The sequence below is a fragment of the Rhyacophila brunnea genome, unplaced genomic scaffold (assembly GCF_057557595.1).
Source record: "Rhyacophila brunnea isolate RB1 unplaced genomic scaffold, BYU_Rbru_1.0 scaffold_11, whole genome shotgun sequence".
NCBI lineage: Eukaryota > Metazoa > Arthropoda > Insecta > Trichoptera > Rhyacophilidae > Rhyacophila > Rhyacophila brunnea.
Genome location: NW_028232763.1, coordinates 17596791 through 17619270, shown reverse-complemented (window position 1 = coordinate 17619270; position 22480 = coordinate 17596791). Strand labels below are relative to the sequence as shown.

Here is a 22480-nt window from a genome sequence, read left to right as displayed (position 1 = left end):
TTTGCTATTTAACATGTACTCGGAAGCTATTTTCAAGGAAGCCTTACAAGGTGAATCGGTGGGTATTATGGTTAATGGCAAACATATTAACAATATACGATATGCCGATGATACTGTGCTGATTGCTGATAGTTTAAAGAGTTTACATCAACTGGTAGAAAAGGTTAATGAGGTCAGTAATTCTTATGGTTTAAAAATGAACGTCAAGAAAACAAAACTATTACTAGTATCAAAAACAGCGACACCAGACACCAACACAAATTTTGACATTAACAGCGAACCAATCGAACGTGTGACACATTATAAATATTTAGGTACATGGGTCAATGAGAAATGGGACCAGTCTCAGGAAATAAAAACTAGAATTGAGATCGCAAGGAGCGCCTTTCTCAAAATGAGACGCCTCCTTAGCAATCGAGATCTTAACCTAGGTCTGAGACTGCGTATGGTACGTTGTTATGCGCTCTCGATTCTTTTCTATGGTATGGAAGTATGGACGCTAAACCAAGAGATGTCACGGAGACTTGAAGCTTTCGAGATGTGGCTGTATAGACGCATCCTCAAAATTCCTTGGACTGACCGGGTGACAAATGTTGAAGTTCTCAATCGAATGGGGAAGGACCGAGAAGTTCTACGTAGTATCAAAACGAGGAAACTACAATACCTCGGCCACATTATGAGAGGACAAAAATACAGCATTCCCCAACTTGTCATTCAAGGAAAGATCAATGGGAAGCGTAGCAGAGGACGGCGCCGCATTTCGTGGCTTAAGAACCTCCGTGATTGGTACGAATGCAGCTCCACCGAACTGTTCCGGGTAGCAGATGACAAAGATAAGATCGCCTTGATGGTAGCCGACCTCCGCTAGGGGATGGCACAATAAGAAGAGGAAAGTTGTTTTCAATAACTTTCGAAGGCCTCATTCCCACATGTTCTGACATGACTGAAGTAGTGACACAGTGTTTCATAACTTTGTCACAAGCATTGTGTAAATGTAAATATAGGTACCATTCCTAAAGTCCATATTTGACATGGTCACATTGTAGCCAACTAAACCGGTCCTCATGATTTGAAAAATATGTGGAATAAGTACTACACATGGTGTTTTTATTTAAATCAATTAATAAGCTATAGCAAAATGGAAGAATTTGTAAATTTTAAATATCTTTCTCACTTTGCAGTGGTCTATTAAATATATAAAAAAATATGGTACTGTTCGGTTATCAGGAATACAGCGGAAAACACATTTTGAAAATACCCGATATACTGGATTATTTGTTATTTTGGGTTAGTTTAGGTTAGGTTAAACTACAAGGGTGGGTCAATAAGTCCTTAGAAAAGCCGACAGGTGGCGCGACTAGTACTGTAAGCGGTTTGTTTTCATGCAGCGGCACTACCGATTCAGTATGCTGCGAAGTTTCAATCAGATTGGTCGGGTTGTTGTGTGTTTCTCGTACATTTAAAAAAAAAATTTGCTTGTGGAAAATGGAAAATGGAGAAAATTGAGTTTAGAGCTGTTATCAAACATTTTAATATAAAAGGGTTAACAGCAAACGAAATAAAAAATGAGTTGGATTTAGTTCACGGCATATCTGCTCCTTCACTTGCAACTATTTATAACTGGTTAAATGAATTTAAACGTGGTCGTACATCAACAAAGGATGAACCACGCTCAGGACGTCCTGTAGAGGTGACTACACCAGAAATGATCAATAAAATCCACGATATGGTGTTAAGTGACCGAAGACTAAAGTTGAGTGAGATAATTGAGGTTACAGAGATCTCAAAAGGTAGCGTCATTTTTATTTTACATGACAAATTGGGCATGAAAAATATTTCTGCAAGATGGGTGCCGCGTTTGCTCACAGTCGACAATAAACGCAATAGGGTGGTGGCCTCTAAAGCCCTGTTGTCGCTCATGCAACGCAATCCGGATGAATTTTTTCGTCGCTTTGTGACTGTAGATGAAACATGGATACACCACTATACTCCCGAGACGAAAGAACAGTCAAATCAGTGGATTGCGAAGGCAAACCATGTCCAAAGAAGGCGAAAACCGTAAAATCAGCTGGTAAGGTTATGGCTACTGTATTTTGGGATTCACGTGAAATTATTTTCGTTGACTATTTGGAAAAAGGAAAAACAATAACAGGGGATTATTATGCATCTTTATTGGACCAGCTAAAAAACAAAATTGAAGAAAAACGGCCTCATTTAAACAGGAAAAAAATCCTCTTTCATCAGGACAATGCCCGTGTTCACACATGTTTACGATCAGTGGCTAAAATTGAAGAATTGAAGTTCGAATTGGTCGACCACCCATCGTATTCGCCAGATTTAGCCCCCAGTGACTTTTTCCTTTTCCCAAACTTAAAAAAATGGCTAAGTGGACAACGTTTTTTTTCAAATGAAAAAGTCATCGATCGGACAAATGCTTATTTTGAGGACCTTCCGAAAACTTATTTTTCTGACGGTTTAAAAAAAATTGAGAAACGTCTAACCAAGTGTATTGAGCTCCAAGGAGATTATGTTGAGAAATAAAAAAAAAATACAAAAATAAAAACTGTTTTAATGCTTTTTTCTAAGGAATTATTGACCCACCCTCGTAACAAATAATGCAGTTTATCGGCTATTTTCAAAATGTGTTTTTCGCTGTATTCCTGATAACCGAACAGTACCGAAAATAATTCAGACAAAAATTATAGTGAATTTATATTCTAAAGAAATGAAAAAATTATTTTAATCATTGTACCTACTGATGAATAATTCTGAAAAAAAAAACATTTTCTGCGCCATTTTTTCAAGATCGTTGAGTCTTCCGATGTGTACTAAGGTCGAAAACTTTGATTTTTTAGTAGTTACTAGTAATTATGTAAACAATAACAACCTACAGAGCCTTCCGTAAACTACTCTCAACTGCATTTTTAAGTTTATTGGTTTAAATAGCTTACGTAATTGCAAACTAAACAGTTAGCAATTTTTCTTATCTATTATCAAGATGAAAATGGCACTATATTATTATAGTGTCATTTACGTTGAAATATTTTTTTCAGATTTGTAGGTACAGTAATAAAATTTAGGTTGGGCATGTCGAAATATATAATATATAATAATGGAGAATGAAACAAAGAGTTGGAATGGAATGGTGTTTAATTTTAAATTCTTATAAAAGTTAATAACATACCTACTGTTGGGTACGTCTTTATAATGAAAAAATAAAATCATTTATTTCATCTTTCACGTGTAATATAAATTAGAGATTTAGTTATGCTACAATAATCGAGTTTACCAAAGCTCAAAATAAATAATGAAATTTAAATGTTACTCTAGCTGTTGAAGATAAATTAACTATTCTGGGTGATGAAGAAAATAACTTTATTTGAATATTTAATTACAATTCTTGTACAAAACATACGTAACAATATAAAAAAAATCACAGTTGTTATGAATAATGCTATTCATTTTAATAAGCAAAACTTTTTAAAGCTTGCTAACGTACCACCTATACTTCTATACGCAATCATCATTGTAATGATCAGTACAATGTATGCGGGAATAATTGATGCATAATAAAGTTCCCTCTTGTTGAGGAGTGTCAATCCGGAGACAAGAAAATGTGAGCCGACAACCCATCCGACCCGTAAGTAATCTTTTTCATCAAGAGCATTAAAAAATATAACTCCCCAGAAGGTGTGCAGCAAGATAAAGCAAAGCGCGGTGGCGGCGCTCGTAATGAAGAACACATTTGAACCAGACTTCAATCCTACAGTTGCAGGGCCAACCTGAAAAAAAACACTTTTATCACAAAATATGAAATGAATTGAGAACTGGTAAGAAATGGTTGTTTTCCATTTCATACATACATGACAAATTACAAATTTAAAGCGTTAACGACATGACATAAAAAATAAATGTCAACAATATTTAAAGGTAGGGTAATGAGTAAAAAATATAAATTAAAGCACACCGGATGAACCAGAACAGATTAATAAATAGAATTCCAATAGGCTATTCCCCAATACAGTCTATTTTGACGCAAGGTTTTGAATGTGAGTGTCCTATGAAAATGAACCACACATAGACGTGCAATAGGGTGTTGAAAACCTTCAAATATACCAATATTGAATGGGCGTCAGTGCATAAACCGAGAGCAGTTGTCAGTACGAAGGACAAGCGTACCTATTCTTTACACAAGTTCAAGTTTATCCCGTATTCTTAAACACTCGAGATCAGTTAGATACTCCACACCCGTTAGGTATTTCAGTTTCCATTATTTCTGAGTATCCTGGGATGGAGTAAGTAGAACCTATCTTTAAAACTTATAAAACAACGACTACCTAAAGTAAACTCAACTCATGTAAGTGGAATATAACAATATCAAAAGCGATTTGATTGAACACAGTTATTGCCCTCCCAATTGCCATTACCAATGGCAGGTCAGTTCTGTAACTTGGGAGAGCAACAATGGATGCTCCCAATTTTGAAGATAATTATTAGGGACACATAAGTCAATACTACCAAGAAAGGCAGAGTTTCCATTTACACTGTAAAAATTGGAAAAATTATACTTCTAAGTGTTATATAAGAAGTTTATATGACTCTTTTTAGTTTGGTACTATATATAGTCAAAACTTTTTGCATTATGTTGTTATTCTTCCTGTGAAAATCATTTCTGCAAATAATAATAATACCCTTTAAATGCCGGGAGGTATTAGCATAGCACAGTGGGCCACGAATTAAACCTTATAAACATTATCTTTTTGTTAGAAATACATTAAAAGTAGGTATATCATAAAGGCTGTCTTGTATTTCGGTTAAGTATTTCACCATGATTCCAAGAGAGGCAATGTGTGTACAATATAAGTTATTAAATTATCTAAAACAATCGACGGGGGTTAGTATGAGTGCAAAGTACAGCGTGTATACATGCTCATTTTCTATAGCCGGCCTTGCGCGTACAGAATTGGACAGCGCGTACACACGCTTGGGGCATACATCCGGTTAAGCGAAATGTTGCCAAAAATTTGTTAAATACATTATCAAATCTACCAGGCTCAATCCACATTTTGAGTCTATTCATAACAAAAACTCAAAACTCTTAAAACAATAGTCATAATTACATATCATTAAAAATATTGAATTGTGTTTTCCCGAAAATGTTCTTTACGAAGATAAAGCAGCCAACTGGCATATGCATATAACAGCAAACTGCATTCAAGCTATTTAATGCAAATTTGCACGTATAAACCTAAATAGAGTCCGATGAATAGTGACTTCACGTCGCTGACGTAATACGCGTCTTGCTGCGACTAATGTTAATAACTTTTAAATTTTGATTCCCTGATATTTAATTTAAAATTTTGAAATTGTGAATAGGTGTAAAAATGTGCAAACGGTACCATATAAATTCAATAATTATAAATGAATAATTATCATGAACTTTAAATAATTTATTAGTTATAATATCATATTTATTTTATACTTCTAGCAATATAAATATTTATTTAGGGATCGAGTAGCCACACTTTTGTCTCACATCTAACTTCATTTCTGTTATGAGATGACGTGAATTATTAACTTTGCAAGAATTCCGTCCTTCGTACAATACAGAAATGAAAAGGGATCTAATTATTATCATTTATACCAATCAGCCTATGACAGTCTTACCAGTGTGTTTGAGATTTTCATCTTGTTTATTACAGTTTATGTGATATTTTGAAACAATGCAGACTGCTTCCAATTGCATATATATATCTTAAATAAAGCAGTAACTAGTAGGCTCATATTATGTAGTACCTATTTTATCGTAATGTTACGTAAATCCATCTTATCCATGGGAAATACTGCGTTTTTTATGCAGTGACGTCCCGTGGGGGTAGGCAGATTGAGCGTCGCTTGGGGGCGGCAGATACTCGAAGGGCGGCAAATCGAGGAGAATCATTTGGTATTATATAGAAATAGCTACCTAAACTTAGTTATATTATAACCAGAGCGTTGGAGATGTTTTGTTCCGGATGTTTTTTTTATTATTACCCAGTAGGTACTCACAGCGATTTTAGTATGATGTCACAACGCTCCACTAGTGATTTTTTTATTTTATTTTTGACTGCTCGGTTTCGTATACAAATGCCAATAAATTTGGCGCCTAGACACATTATGAATATTTTTATAAAAGTAAAACACCACAAACGAATAATAAATCAGTCATAATAATATAATGTCATTTACTCAGATTAAAGAGTTCCTTTCATAACAGTGGTAGGTATACTGCGCAAAAGCCAATTATGTCGCGCCTAGTTATTAAAAGAAAATTATATTATATATTATACCAACGTTGGTAACGAAACAAGGAGAATTATGGTAGAGATTTATAGGTAGGTAGATACCGTATTTTTTAATTTATCCAAATATTTTTGCCAGTCACTCGCGAGATTTAAAAGTTGCCGGATGTAGGTACCTATTGCAAATAGATACCTATTCATAATGATAATCAATCCTTATTGACAATTGACATAATCAATTAGTATTCGTGCATATAATAGGTATGTAAGTTAAGTACCAGCTAATTGTAATAAAAATGTACACTAGTAGGTACCTACCTAGATTATAAATCATATTTATCGTGCTGTGAATAACAATACCTTCTTTTAAGTCGTTTTTTTGTAAACATATTTTTTGCTGATAATAGTGTGGATTTGTAGTTTATTTCAATCATTAACGGTTTAGTGTTGAAACTATTAAGTAATAGTGTATTGTGTATTTATAATTAAAAGTAGGTTTATATTAAATATATAATGAGGAAAATTATTTTGTTTACTTACATGTTTTAGGGTACAAAATAGGATAGAAAAAATTGTGTGAAAATAATACATCTGCGTAGGTATTACTAAATGCTTAGATTACCAGTACCAGAGTACAAACCAAATGTATCTGACATATCAACCAAATAGCATCTCAGACTCTGGTGATTTGGGTAAGTGTCTAACTAATGTTATATTTATTCGCTTATTTATTTATTAATATCTAAATTTAATTTTGTATGTTTCAGCTTAGTGGTAGTTATGTATTTTGTTAGCAATGTATCCATACCATGGCCCCCACAAGGGGGGCCTGATAGGGCTCTAGCCTGAGGCCCGGGCTCGATAAGTGAGATAAACACATATCACAAATTTACTCTAATAGCAAAAAAAGCCTGCGGCGCTATTTTCCTTCAATAATAATCTTATTTAAAATTATGTGGTTGTACAATACAATTTATAATTGGGTAGCGATACTCAAAAAACTCCATAATTCAAATTGATGTGTTAAAATTTAGGAAAAAACACTACTTAAATAATATACACAAATTAATTAATTTTAATGCGTACACCATTTGGATAACATTGCTGTAGAGCCTCACACTGCCTTTATTCTAAGTGATAGGTAGGGGGGGCAAAGATTCTAGCCTGGGGGCCCGCTCCACGATGCGGGGGCCATGCTTCATACAACACATTTCTTAGATATTGGAGTAATGAAAAGATGATAAAAAAAATGGGGCGGCATTTTGACGCTGCCTAGGGGCGGCATTTTGTCTAGGGACGTCACTGTTTTTATGCCGTCTTTAGTGAGTAATCGAAACACGGGAGCATTGTATCTAGACTATGGATTAAAATTCATGTGTTTTTTAAACGGCACAATTATTACTGTTTAAAGTTCGCAAATGCTCTACCGAATCTACAAAATTGATGGGCTCTCAATTATAATTATATGTATTACATATCGTCTCTGTTCTGACAGAACACACTAACTGGAGAATACTAGTTTTGAGTAATTTGACTTTGAAGTTGTTAAAATATTTGAAATGGTTTATCATGTGAGTTTATTAAGTAATCGTAAAAAGGATGACTTTAAAATAAAGACTGTTTATTTATTAAAAAGGTTTCCAGACGGTAAAGTTTGAAATAAGGAACATTTTGGTATAACTAACTCAATATGTCATTTTTTCGAACAGTGACGATATATTATAGTAATGACGATTCTAACCAACAAAAAACCTTGTAATGAATTCATTTTTGCCGACTACATATGTATACTTAATATAATTATGCTCCTGTCATCTGTCAGACTGACAGGAGGTGGACGGCCGCCATGTTTCATTTTCGTGCGCATTCCTGTACGCATCTCATTTTTTAAAGTTTTCTTTTTCGCCCGATAAACCACTAACTGCGTTGAGTGCAGTTCGAGACTGTATGAATACGGCTGTAAGTTTACAGGTAGATTTAAATTATTAATACCTACCTATGAATAATGTCGCTAATAATAAAAAAAAATAATACTTACTGCATCAGCAAGCACATTGACTAAGGCAAATGCACCGCTGATCACTCCAAATCCCAGCCCCGACACATATGCGAATACATGTTTATTGTCATTCACCAATGGACTATCTGCAATCTCACGCAGCCCAGATTCTGTGCGACGTAACAGTTGATATATTCCATAACGAAATAATTCCTACAAATCAAAGCAAATTTTAAGAATAGCAACGTTCGGTACCACACACGCTTTGATACGAATTCAATGGAAATTGAGCATACCTGGAATAGTATCGAAAAGGTCATCCCGAACGCTAGATAGCCTCTTAAAGGGACGACCGCAAACCAGACTAATGATGATAGTAGTAATGATAATAACCACCCAAATGCTGCGGCTATCATTATTATTATACGGATTGGGTCTCTGGCTATTGTATACGTAAACATCGCCAACGGTGGACCGAATGCCAAGAAAGCACAGCCGAAAAATTCAGTAACCGTCATGATTAATGAAAGATTCTCTCTCCCAGTACGTGTGACAAAAATATAATGTTAATTAACAATCTTTGTATTGCAAAAATTTGGTAGTATGACTAATCGAAAACAACAGAGCACAGAGCTGTCAACTCAAAATGTCAGAAATACAGTGCTGCTAAGTGCCAATGCAAAACAATAAATGTGCTCTACCAACCTAATGGTAAAAATTTAATAATCATTGACTCAATTTTTTCATATTACCACCTAGGTTTAAAAAAATGTAGCAAAATTTTTCAGTAATTATTTTTAATCGGCATAGGTACAAACATTTTAAGATCTCTGACCAAAAATTTCTTCAATCACTAATAAGAGATTTTCCCACTATTTTCGTTACATATAAAACACAAAAAAAATTCTTTTTGAAAAAAACTACAAATAATAGTTCACTTTTTACTTACAGCTCACCTTTTGGTATTCGTGGAACCCAAAGAGAAAGGAGTCCAATCTCTTTGGTGGAACCAAATTCATTGATAAACTTAACATCACTTAGGTACCGAAAATCCAAATTATACCTAGGTCCTATATTAGTACACCTAACTTTTCTTTTTATAGGACCAAATAAAATAGGTACCTACCAAGGCGACAGCCGATAGGTGAGTATATTGTAACCACGTCATGTAGTGTGTAGATCGTGTACCTACTGAGTATAGAGATAAAAAGGGGTAAAAAAAAAGTTACACCCACGGTGGCCACGCGGCTTAGGCATTGGACTATAACGCCGTGGGTCCCAGGTTCGAATCCTGGGTCTGGCAAGAACACATTGTTTTTCAATTTGTGTGTGACTCAGGGTATGGACCTAATAGGTTGAGCAAGTGGCTGACATCCATTTCTCGTAAAAACAAAATCTGTTAATACAAACCTCAAACCTCTACTCTGTGGAGGCCCATATGATCCAATTAGGATCGGACATGGTCGGAGAAAAAAAAAAAAGTACTACTGCAGGAGTAATAAATGTGGTAAGAAAGAACGCACTGTAGCGAGAGGAGATCACTGTAGGTCAAGAATGTCTAATGGTAAGCCGACTGACCGGCTTTTTATGGGCCATTGTGTCGCGTTGCACTGACCGGCCGTCGTCATGGGAGGTGACCCTAACAAACGAAATATTATAAATAAATGATGTATATAGGTTTTTAACCCCTTTCATTAAAAAGGTAACAGTAACACTGGGGATATATTTTTACTTCTATATTATCAGCATAATATTGTAAAATTAATAAGAACACCTATTCTTTTGGTGAAATTGATAATCTAGAGATAACGATAAATTGTGAATGCAAAATTACATTCAATATCTGACTGCATTTATACAATTTTATTCCTACACACCATTTTTTGTGTGGAGAAAATAATGCGTGATTGGAAGCATAATCCTATATGGTACATAGATATATCAGACATGTAGGTGGGATGGATTTTGGACGTACGCACGAAAGGTCCATAGGAATTGAGCCATGAAAATATGAAAGCAGGTACATTCAGTTGTTATATATTATGATTTCATTGAGATTTTGATGGGAAGCATTAACCATTCCTATTTTTCTTTACTTAACTAACTTGCGTGAAAATCGTTTTCAAATTAGCCACGAGGAAGCCTGCACGACTTCTTGGTATCACTTGATTTGTATTGTATCACTCATGGCCTGCCGCAGGAGGGAGAGAAAGAGATGTTAATCCCTATGCTTTAAACTGCGTTAAAGTTTTCCCTTCCTATCACGCAATAAGTTATTTGCACAGTAGAAGATCAGTAAGACGAAAACTACAAATGGGGTATCGAGTACTTTGTGACGGTGAAATACGAATTAATGTTGTCTACTTAGTACCACCTCACGTTCCTCAGCCAAATACAATACGTTTTGTTTAAGTTGAAGAATGACAATGGGAGAATGAGAATGGGGGAAGAATGACAAATCACAATATACTTGAAGTTGGACACGCCTGTGTTAAATCACTGTTTTCGTAGGGTCACTGTTAAGAATCTTGATTCTTTACAATTAATATCCCTGCTCCTATTTTGAAGCTGTCCTTTACTTTTTCCAGTATGCAGGCATTCATCTGATTTTCTGCGAAACCTTTATTTTGTGTGTCCACTATCACACCTCAAAGGTACCAATCTTACATCTTTCTTTTGCTTTGTGGGCAAGTCTTCGCACTATAAAAGCGTACTTTGGTAAATTTTGATCAGGTGCTGTTTTCGCATATCTGTCAATATATTGATCTCCTTTTCTGACCTCTGGTGCTTGTATCATGAGCGAAGATTAACGAAATTATTCACCATCCTTAGGCCCTGAAGTGTGTCATTATTGTCCAATTGAAAGCTTCGATCTATACTTATGATATTGGATTCATTTACATCGACACATCTACATAAGGTCTCTCAGACAAAATCTTTTTATACAATAATAAACTGGTAAGCATTGATACTTTTTTCTGATATACCAGTATTGATATGCTACTGATATCATGAATCAATCATTTTTCTTTCGATTGCATCTTAATATTTACGTGTTTACGGAGTGCATCCACATGGTATGTATAATATAATATTAATACAAGAAGTAGGATAATGGAGTGGCATAATGTTTTCAAAAGATAAACTGATGTATATTTATTCAAGAAATCATAAAAACAAATTTATTGTAAATAAAAAAATCATAATTTAAGAAACATCTTGTTTTCATACCTGTATAATATGAATTCAGTAATAACTTTAATATTAATGACTTAATAGGGCAATCCTTGGTATACGTATAAAAATCCTACAAAAATGTTAAAGTAATAATTCAAACATTATTTTGTAAATTGTAATAATAATGTTTATTGGTTTAAGTTCATTCCACCACCATTTAAAGGTGGACAAAAATCTTCTGATGCATCTTCAGGCTGAGATCAGTACATATATCATTCTGTAAACAAACAAAACACACAATGCTTGAATTAATCGAGCTGTACACAGCGCTATCTCCTAATTATTTTTATAAATATACTAATTACCGTTTATGGATGATTTTTTAAACCATAATATTGTGTAATTTAATTTTTAAGGTCTCAAAACACAAATAAGTTTCTAAGATCTGACATAAAACTTGTGGGATGATAGCAATGCCCATTCAAATTATACTCAACTAATAGAAACGAAAAATGAAGGACATTCACTTTTGACTGTGTTAGGAAAATGGTATTAGAAATCTTCTTTTGACTAGACTTGATTGATGGTGTAATATTTTTTTAAATAGATTTCTCTAACAAACTACATTTACACTCAATTTATCCATATTTTATTCAATTAATGTTAATGATCGTTCCTTATATATTGCTTTTCGGCAGATTTAGATACAATTTCCTTCACATATCTAAGGCTTTTTGTAGAACTTAATATATATTTCTTCATTCTTGTAGCAGTCTTTATATATTTGGCTTTACAGTATTACATTATTACAATTATTTACCTTTCACCGTTTTGACGATGAAATAATAATTACAAAATGTAACTCTTGGGTTTTGTTTTCTTCGCCAAGCTACTGGGAAAATGTCACAAATGAATATAGGTATGTCTAATAAATGAAAAATATAATCAGAAAACACAAGCCATATGTTAAATTACACAATAAATTATATTTTCAGTATAAAAAAGGTTTTTAACTCTCAATATGCTGTGCTGTAGAAGTATTAATGGTTTAAACTATAAAAGTATTTGTGTATTTCAAAATGCATAGAAAATTGTTTGGAAATGGAGGTTACTCAGTTAAAGTGGGCAGTAATTTTGACATGCTAATTTATTATAATGAACTTCAATGCTGGATAGGTTTGATTATTATTCTTTTATTCATATATAATTATTTTTTTATTGATAAAATCTAGTTTTTGTTATTCAAACATCACAAAAAAATAAACTCAAAATCATCAAAAATGAATTAGAAAAGTTTATGAAGGGCAGTGTATATCAACTAAGAGTTCCGGGATGTTCCAAAAGGTTGCAGAAAGACCTAAGTACATAACTTACTAACAGAACCGTTAATCATATTGAATGTTTTGATAGGTTAGCTATTTTTGTGATGATCATAATTGAATAATTATAATAATAAAAAAATCAACACAAAATATTTTTACCCATGTAAAACATAATAATATTGTCTCAGCTAATCGAGATTTCATAAAATATTTTAAAAGTTCTGTTGAACAAGAAAGGTTGAGGATTAGATGACATTGTCAGTTTCAATTTCCATAGTCTCATTCTGCTATATTATTGAATTCACATTTTACAAGAATCATCATTCATAAGAATTTGAAAGGAAAGGATTTTTAGAATACCGCAATTGAATGAATTGTTTTGAAACTTTACAACCATTTCCGACAATCCATATGAAATGTAGATACCTCCTTCTGTGGTTTATTGGACAGCACTAATCTTGGAGTATGCAAATAACTCTTCAAGGAAACATTTTTATCTATGTATGTACTGATTTTGATAAGATTGTTTGCTTACCCATATAAATAATAGAAGAAGGAAAGTAGATAGAATGCAAGTTTAACCCATCCTTCCCTTTGACACTTGGTAAGAGTATCTGCATTCATAATACTTGTTGGGTCATAAAGACCTGGCCCACTCATCACAGGTCTTGTGCGATACCTATGTAAAAAAGAAAAATAAAATAATATCGAGTTCATGCAGATAAATTTCATCATTATGATGATACTTCACAGAATTAAATTATTGTTTAAAAGTAATAAAAATGTAAAAAAATATATTATCAAAAGCAAAAATAATATGTAAACATAATAACCTATACTAGCAAGAAAATGTTTTTACACTGGTTCTTCCAACAAGGTCCTCAATTATTGTTTAAAGGTAATAAAATTTTATACAAATGAGTAGGTAGGTATATCAACAAGAATGCAACCATGTTTGACATACATGAATGCATTGTCGGAATAACAAAGCTTATTAGTAGACACCGGACATCTGGAGTCCTTTTTTTTTTGGGACGGACTCGAATATTACAACATTTTTTAATTAAAAAATGCGTTAATAATTTATGGAACCTATGTTTTTCAGAAAAATAAGTTGTACGATGTAGTAGGTACAATGAAATATGAAATAAATGATATTGATAATATGTGCAAGAGACTTTATCGATACTTAATTATACAGAAACGCTGCTATTAGTAGGTAGATATACTATACTATTTAGAGAAATTAATGAAGCGCTTACGTATAGAGTGGAAAAATTAGTTGTTAATAGTAATATCTATAATATTTAATAATATTCCACTTTTTATATACATACCTATTATTGTAATCAAAGTTTAAAATTTCTACTAAACTACTTTTATTTTTACTATCAAATAACAAATCACACTTGCTCCCATAATGAGAAGGACCTGACAGCTAGTGTATTATTAAAATCGTACCAAATCTGAATGATTTCGTATATTATGTTGATACGACGAAAATATATAATATGAAAACATATTATTATATTATATGGATTTATGGATGGGTAAAATGGGGAATATCGGACCTATGTGGTTAATGAAACCCTTTAGAAAAAGTTTCGTACGAAAGATACTTCAAATCGTACTTTTGTGTTTCAAGCAAGTGGTTGGACATATTGAGATATTCAATTTTAATATATAGGTACTGATGTTGTAATGTTTTTTTTGACATTTTATAGGCCATTTTCAAAAACTTTATATTCATCATGCAAAATATGTAAGTACATGCGTTTTCTGTTAATTGCTACTCCCTAATACTATAAATTATATATCATAGTATTATTTCAATGAAATATATAAACCCGATATAATTATTTATTTCGGAAGTTATCAAAATGATACAATCATAATTAGTCGACATTGATACATTGTGTATATATAGTACCTAATACCATTGATAATAAATTATTTTATCAAGAAAATATTAGATATAAATAGGTATAACACAGTTGCAGTGCCTACCATTTGCCTTAACAAGTTGACCTTGGTTCTAATAGTTCATTGATTTATCCAATCTGGGAGTTCACACATGAAACTATAATTTGATGTTATAGTAATATGGTAGAAAAAACAAAAAAAACTTAACCTGCGCGTTTGTTAACTGATCTACGTATTTTCTTAAAATCCGAGATCACTTCAGTTTTGACGATTATGGATTATAGCTTAAAATTGTTTATTTGTTTTTATTTAGTGAGTAGGTATATTTCGTGATATTTCACATTAGCTGGTTCCATTGTTTACGGGAAATGACGATTTAACGGGCTTACCTATTGAATGTATTAATAGTATGTAATATATTCATTACGGGTTTTTCACAAACACTTCAGATAATCAAAATTTGTTTTTTACTTGATCCTTTACTAATAGGTAAGAAGGTTTTAACAATCTTTTATTATGTCAATGTGCATTTACGATCGGTGAGTGCGCATAGTGCACGAAGAAGCCAGAAGGCCATAAGCCAGAAGGCATAAGCCGGGTCGTAAATAATGACTAATAGAATACCTAGTACAAAACATAAATCAATTAGAATTTATTGATTAATATTTTTGCCACTCGTACCCGTTAGATATAGGGACCATTATACCACTTTCCTCTAGAAGGTGTATAAGGTACTTTTAAACACTTTGTACATTTTGCATTTTTGTTTATTGTTATTAAATCTTAGTTGATATTATTCTTAGATAAAAATAACAACAATGGATGAAATATAATATTCCTAAATATTATAATATGTCACATATATAATATTGTGTAAGTATATAATATATAATTATCAAGCCTCGATAGCGAAGGCTGCGTGACTAGCAAATGCACTTACGACCTATGTAAACCTGCCACTTTGTAATTTTATTCTTGTAAATCCACGGTATTATAGATGGTTGCACTATTATATCTAAAATGTAAACATCAATTTATATGCAATATTGGTATATACTACAGCTGATGATGATACATACTATCGTATGGAAAATAATTCATTTTTAAGTTGTGGGTTTCTTGTACGTATCATGCGACAAAAGCAATAAAATCGTCTTCAAGTTTTTGTCATTGGTCGGGAACCTTTTTTGATACATACACCTACGGCAGGTGAATTTTAAACACAGCAAATTTTTCACAGTTTTGAAGTTACGCTATTTCTTAATGTATATAAACCAGTCATTTAATAAATAAGGACAAATATCACCAACAAGTTAGTTCAAGTAAACAATCGACTCCCACGTCCTCTATACTTAATTGACTTTTTATGCAATAATATGTACCTACCTATATTTTGTACTGTTATTCAATTGAAAATGTCCATTAGGATAAAATCGGTTGAATATCAACATTATGGAATAAATGTGGAAAAAGTACGAAAGTACATATTATAAAGTGTTTTAATGAAATATGTATCTAGGTACCAGTCGTTTTATGTGATGAATAGTTCTTTACACTTTATAATATGTAAGTATTTAAATCAAATACATAATATAATCATATATCAGATAATTTCTTTTTAATAACAACATTTAAATATAATGCTAATTATGTCGAATGGCCACCTAATCGGCGCGCCTTTAGCGTACAATGTATTAAATGGGACGGCGGGACTTTTTTTTAACGTTACACACCTACAAACTTACCTGTAGAATGGCCAAAAATGGAACTACGAACTACCATAGGACGCCATTTTGAAAATTTCATTCGAATGTCAGATTTTGTCCAGTTACGAGTCTTGATTGGGTAGTTTTCGACAATGGCTCCATTTTTTTTGTAGTACTTATTCCACTTTTAATCTATAAATTAGGACCGGTTTTGTCCGCCTCAGAGGGACATTTTCAACTGAATCTTCCCTTGTTCAGTTGAAAATGTCCCTCTGATGCGAACGAAACCGGTCCTAATTTATTGATTAAAAGTGGAATAAGTACTACAAAAAAATGCGTTTTATTAAATTAAACAACAATAAATATTAACGTAATACAATGACTAAGTGAAAATCTGAAGCAATATTATATTGCAAAACCTTTAGAAGAATGCAATTACGGCTTACGCAATACATAATATTATAATAGTAGGTTCAAACGAATATTTTCAGGGATGTCTCGCATCTACAGATGTACGCCACTGGTATTTTGAAGATGAAATTTCTTACGATCGATTTGATGAAATTCTTCAATGTCAATAGTTTATAATCAAATAGACCAGTTTGGGCAGAGCATCCTCAAAATACTTAAATATCTAAAGAAATAAACAAGTAGGTATGTGACTTTTTTATCGATATGTAGGTACGGTATTGTTGCTTGGTAATACTAATAGGTATCAATATGAGACATTTAGAACATAAAACGGGTCAGCGGACAAAATCTTCCAATATTTGTATTTATATTAGTGGTAGGTACGCAAAAGCTATTCGATATTTAATTATGAAAAAACATATTCTACACGCATTTTATAAAAATGGTTTACCATTACTTACCTGCAATAAAACAAACCATCAATTTTGTAATGCGATCTTTTTAATTGCATTTTGCGAATTTGAATTCGTTTGTCGTAGCCGCAAGTCGCGTTATAATATTGGCAAGACGATTATCTTAATTACAATAATTACCATCGCACCTGAGCTGCCAGAAAAAACAACTGACTAATTGTAGAAATCCAAACTAAGAATCATTTGGGCAAAAGTCTCCTTAGGATATTGGATTCGTCCACCATTTTAATGTGTTTTTTTATGGGTTGACGGTTAAAAACTTGAAAGATTCGGCCTTTACTTATTAGATATAAACAAAATAGATTTCAAGTAAGACACATTTTTATTTTCTAGACAAATCAGTGATTTTATAATAAAAAATAAAATATAATTGTGAATAATTGTTCAAAATTCTTCTCTACACATTCAAGATAATTATCAAACTACATTCGAATGATAAAAATAAAAGGTAAAAAATGAAATAAGTTACTAAGAAACTGTTCTAACGAATGATCATTATAGAAGTTTTTTTATAATTCAATCTACCCGAGTTTAAAAATGTGTTTTTATTATTAAGTAAGTAGTATTGAAAGATGTATTAATTAATTGGTAAAAGTCGGTTATGGGGAGCCAGCGGCAAATACATTTTGAAAATGGCCGATATACTGGATTATTTGTTAGGTTGGGTTAGTTTAGATTAGGTGAAGTTAGGTTAGGTTTTCATTCTTAAATTCATGAATTTTGCCAAAATCGGCCAATGCCAATTAGCGCGGTTCCCACCTGGCTTCCCCAAAACCGACTTGTACCAATTAATTAAAATACTGGTAAATGTGCCGCAGATGCCGTCACGAGATTTATAACTTTCTTTTTAAACCAAACCAAACCTAACCTCACCTACCCCAACCTAATATTACCTAATATAATCTTAGCTTGTGATAATGATGCATCAAAATGTATGAAACTTTTAAATTAACATTGGATCGAAAAGCCTATGCGCCAACAGAAAAAGGCATTTATTATAATTATCTACATGGAATAAACTGTTTTTGTAAAAAAAAATATAAAAGCTCTTGATGGCACAATTACCAAAACACTTGATAATTATTCAGTAAATTGTATGTTTTTCAGTTTGTCACTAAATATCCCTAGTAGAACTACACTCCGATATTAAGTAGTGTTTGCTGGGCATAGATGATTTACAAATTTGTAAATTTTAATACATAGCTTTCACTTGGATGTAATTGAGGATTAAAATGAATATTCAATCAAAATAGTATACTGATAAGCACTAACATCCTTTGACTATGGAAGAGCGAAACGCGTGATAATTTTGATGTGATCTCATTGGAAAGCTTATTTTTTAAACTATAACCTTGGTTACAGAAATCATGAGCTAGGTATTTTCCCAACACCCAAAAAATAGTCTGGCCTCGCCCTAAGGTATGGTGCCCCCAAGGCAATTTGTAGGCTTATTTGCGAGGACACATCTATGGCATATATAATATAGCTATTAATGAATGTTATTATTGTGATTTTTACCTGTGAATGTGATAGGCGATCAGCGGAATATTCAATAATAAAGAAAACCATTCTCCTGAGGCAAGGAACAGAATATTTACTAGGAGATGCGAAAAATATTCAGGTAAGACGAGCTGAAAGAAACAATAAAGATTAAATTAAAATATAGCCTCAGTGACCTCTGCAGATAAAGAATATTGTTCGAACGAAATCTATTAGAAACATACCGGGTTGAGACTGTTGCACTGGTCAATTGGATTTTTGTAATCTGTTTTTAGCTCATCGAATGCTATAACATGAAATATTGAAAAAAATATTAATACAGCATCGACGATCAATGCAATAATGTAAGAAAATGCAGGAAAGCTGAAAGACATTTTCGATTCTATAGATTTTGAATAACGCTACACAATAATATTGCCAAGTTATTCGCAACAGAAACTTCAAATTACTCAAAAAAGCTATATCGCAATATAATTATTAGCCTACTCTAGTCTATGGGCTGATAGATAACCATAGATAACCCAGCTGTCACTATTGCCAGGAGTTAATTTGAATTGTTTTCGGCGAAGAGTGAACAATATCTAGGCTGGGGCACCTTCTAAATTATTCAAATATTTAGACTATCATGATCCAATCCATAATCTTTCTTCTCTACTGAATAATGTTTTAGTCGACAAATTATTGGTTAGGTAGGTATATTCTTGCAAAAAATAAAACTCGTTATCTACCTATGGTGCGGCCGCTTGTCTGCGTGAAAGCCTCGTGTGCGCGATGTCGCACGTGAATGATCGTGTGTCTAAAAAAAGTCGCGTAGCGAACAGCGGAAAGAGTGAGACAGATTTTGTGCCGCCCTCGTTATTGATGTATGCCATCACTGTTTTGTTGTCTGTCTGCAGAAGCAGATCTGATCCTATGATTCATTGTACCCGAGATTGAATTGCAAACATTTCCTTCCTGTTGGAATGCCATGCCATGCTAACTGGTCTTGTTCCCACGTACCTGTTGGTGGTGTTTATTCAGTTGGGCTCCATAGCCTGTGTCGGCTCCGTCTGTCGTCAGGAAGTGATTGAACTCTGAGGAGCCTATCACCTGGAGCCACCACATGATGTTTTGTTAGGCCTGTGGTGGGATTGTCGCTTATTGGCGAGAATGGGACCTCGACAATATTGATGACTGGAGCTTTGTAGCCGACGGCAGAAGGGATTGAACATGTGCCTGCCTGAGGGACCAAATGCCTTTTTGTACCTGCGTTGTGTCAAATCTGAGGATCTTATCGCCTAGGGCCACCACATGATGTCCTGTTGGGCCTGTGGTGGGACTGTCATCAATTGGCGAGGATGGGACCTCGGCCATATTGATGACTGGAGCGTTATAGCCATCGGCAATACAACCTTCCTCGTGGAGGTAGGATATGATGTTGAGTCGCCCCAGAAGGGATTGGATATGGGCCTGTCTGAGGGACCAACTGCCTTTTTGTACCTGCATTAGCAGATTGTGACGGAGTGCTACACACTTCTCCGGCGACAAAAACCTCCGCTTGTTGTGTGTGTCCTACATGATGTCCAGGAACCCTCATTGTTGGCTTGGGTTCAGACAGGATCTTTTAATATTTATTAACCACCCTAAAGACTGTAGGAAGGTTATCCTGTATTCCACCTGAACCGAGACTGTTTCTCGGATTGGTTGGCTACTAAGAAGTCGTCTGGTAAGTGAATATTCTCAGCCATTCTTTCGTAGGCGTTCGGCGACCCAATTGGTCAGGGATGCAAACATAATCGGAGCGGCTGACAGCACGAACGGGAGACACGTGAATTGTAGGAGCTCCCCTTGGTAGGTTAGTCGAACGAATCGACGATGTTGAGAAGTCATGGGTACCTGGAGGTACGCCTGGCTTAGATCTATGATTACTAGCCAGTCTTCTGTTTGTAAGACGGCTGGAACCTCGTAAAAGTGAATTAGTTTGAATGGCTTTGGCTGTAAGAACGCATTCGAACGCTTTCGGTTGAAGACAGGGCATAGGGTCCCGTCTTGTTTCTTGATCAGAAACAGGGTTGAGAGAAAACTGGGGGTTGGACCCGCTTCTTCTAGAACCCCTGAGTTCTTTAAGTCCTCGATCTCGAGAGTGACATGTGCTGATTGTTGCGTTTGAAATTCTTTCCGTAAAAAAGTAAAGAAGGACTTACCAATGGTGGTGTCCGCACAAAAGGTAAGCGGGCTACGGCTATTATTTTTACCAATGTTGGGGGTGGTACACTACGCCACCCAGACTCCCCGAAAGTCTCTTAGGCGGCCCCCAATGTTGTTGGTCGTCCAGATGCGGTCACCTCCACTTAGAGTACGGATCCCTGGTGGAGCCCGTACTCTAAGTGGTGGAGCTCGTACTCTAACTCCCTTCCCACAGGACGTCGCCCCTTGGGAGTACTTGGCATTCTGGAGGGCCGCGATGGTCCTCTCCGTCAGATGGTTAGCTGATGACGAGTGGTCGCACCGACGCAACTTGTCATTTAGACCTAACTCTACGACAGTATTGTTTTTTGGGCGTTGTGCCACTCCTTGCCGGTCCCGCTGCTGAAATATGGTACGTAACGAGGATACTTCAAACGTCAGCATCTTAATCGACGCTCGTACGTTGAACTTTTCCTCATGTAGCAGTTATGCTTCGCCGTCTGGTGTTGCTTTTAGAATATCCTCCTCACGGTCATTCAGATGTTGCGCCATAATCACTGATCACTTAATGTTCACTTAACTATCACTTAACGTTCGTCCAAGATAATTTTTTTTTGATAGAATGAACTGTCAGACGCAACATGTAAACAATAAGAAAGTCAAATCCAGAATGAAGACAAAGGGGTCCCAAACTCCCTACATAAAAAATAGACGCGCGGGTATGACCAGTAAATAAAAAGGGAGGAATGACCAACGACAATAAAAAGGAAAATAAATTACTAGAATATAACCTCACGCGAAGAAGAAAGAGCAAACCCTATCTCAAAAATTCTCTCCTAAATTCGAATAATAGAGACTTTGTAGTAAAAAAAATTTCAAAGCCTTAGGGTTCTTTTCGGAAAGAGTAGAGGAAAGTCGACGTAGCAGTAGGTAGCGAAAGAGATGAAATAGGTATATGAGCCATCATTGTGGTATTACGGTCTGCTGCTCTTCAAGAAGGACCAAAAGCTTCCAACGGCAAACATGTCAAATATGAATTAGGAGTCGGGGATATTGAGGATCAATCTGTAATAAAATGATGAACTTCTGTTCATTCTTAAATACTTTTTAAAATCATTGGGATAGTTTTGACGTAATTCACGAATTAAGGGTAGGTGACCAAAACACCGTCTATAGTCTTTAACCCAGACTTTTTGTTTTTTGTTTTGACTTAAGCTCAGTGCTCGAAATGGACCGGAACGCACCGGAGCGCAGCTCCTGTTCGCCAAACCTCCAAAATTATCGCTCCGTCTCGTGGAGTATTAAAAACTCATAAAATTAATTTACTTCATATATTTTTTTTAAAGTTTATACGCTACTTGTCGAATTTATAGTAAAAAAAATATGTTTATGACGTAAACCTCAACATTATGCCCTAATCTTGCTTGCCATAATTTTAAAGACAGTCACTTCATTTGACCGGCTGAGCTTGGCAGGTATATGATAGATATTATGATACATATAATTATTACATAAATAATAC

General features: G+C 34.3%; 2 protein-coding genes across 2 annotated transcripts; both read right to left on the bottom strand.

The window, feature by feature from the left end:
• Positions 1 to 3132: 3132 nt before the first annotated feature.
• On the bottom strand, positions 3133 to 8942 carry aph-1 (gamma-secretase subunit Aph-1). Its single transcript, XM_085959425.1, has 3 exons — positions 8577 to 8942; positions 8320 to 8493; positions 3133 to 3782 (listed from the first exon to the last, which is right to left on the bottom strand). Exons 1-3 carry the CDS (start codon positions 8796 to 8798, stop codon positions 3459 to 3461), a joined length of 720 nt encoding a protein of 239 aa, XP_085815551.1. The 5' UTR covers positions 8799 to 8942; the 3' UTR covers positions 3133 to 3458.
• Positions 8943 to 11446: 2504 nt separating this feature from the next.
• cni (protein cornichon) lies at positions 11447 to 19281 on the bottom strand. Its single transcript, XM_085957049.1, has 4 exons — positions 19017 to 19281; positions 18811 to 18923; positions 13315 to 13458; positions 11447 to 11734 (listed from the first exon to the last, which is right to left on the bottom strand). Exons 1-4 carry the CDS (start codon positions 19164 to 19166, stop codon positions 11707 to 11709), a joined length of 435 nt encoding a protein of 144 aa, XP_085813175.1. The 5' UTR covers positions 19167 to 19281; the 3' UTR covers positions 11447 to 11706.
• Positions 19282 to 22480: the final 3199 nt, after the last annotated feature.

Bases quoted from the DNA above. Each gene is read 5' to 3' on its own strand.
- aph-1 (XM_085959425.1), bottom strand. From the start codon at position 8,798: ATGACGGTTACTGAATTTTTCGGCTGTGCTTTCTTGGCATTCGGTCCA. The intron at 8,494-8,576 runs GTATGCTCAATT...TTTGATTTGTAG, and splicing joins CCTTTTCGATACTATTCCAG to GAATTATTTCGTTATGGAAT. The intron at 3,783-8,319 runs GTAAGTATTATT...GTTTTTTTTCAG, and splicing joins TCAATGTGCTTGCTGATGCA to GTTGGCCCTGCAACTGTAGG.
- cni (XM_085957049.1), bottom strand. From the start codon at position 19,166: ATGTCTTTCAGCTTTCCTGCATTTTCTTACATTATTGCATTGATCGTC. The intron at 13,459-18,810 runs GTAAAAATCACA...TTTTTTACATAG, and splicing joins ATCGCCTATCACATTCACAG to GTATCGCACAAGACCTGTGA. The intron at 11,735-13,314 runs GTAAGCAAACAA...GTTTGTTTACAG, and splicing joins TTCTTCTATTATTTATATGG to AATGATATATGTACTGATCT.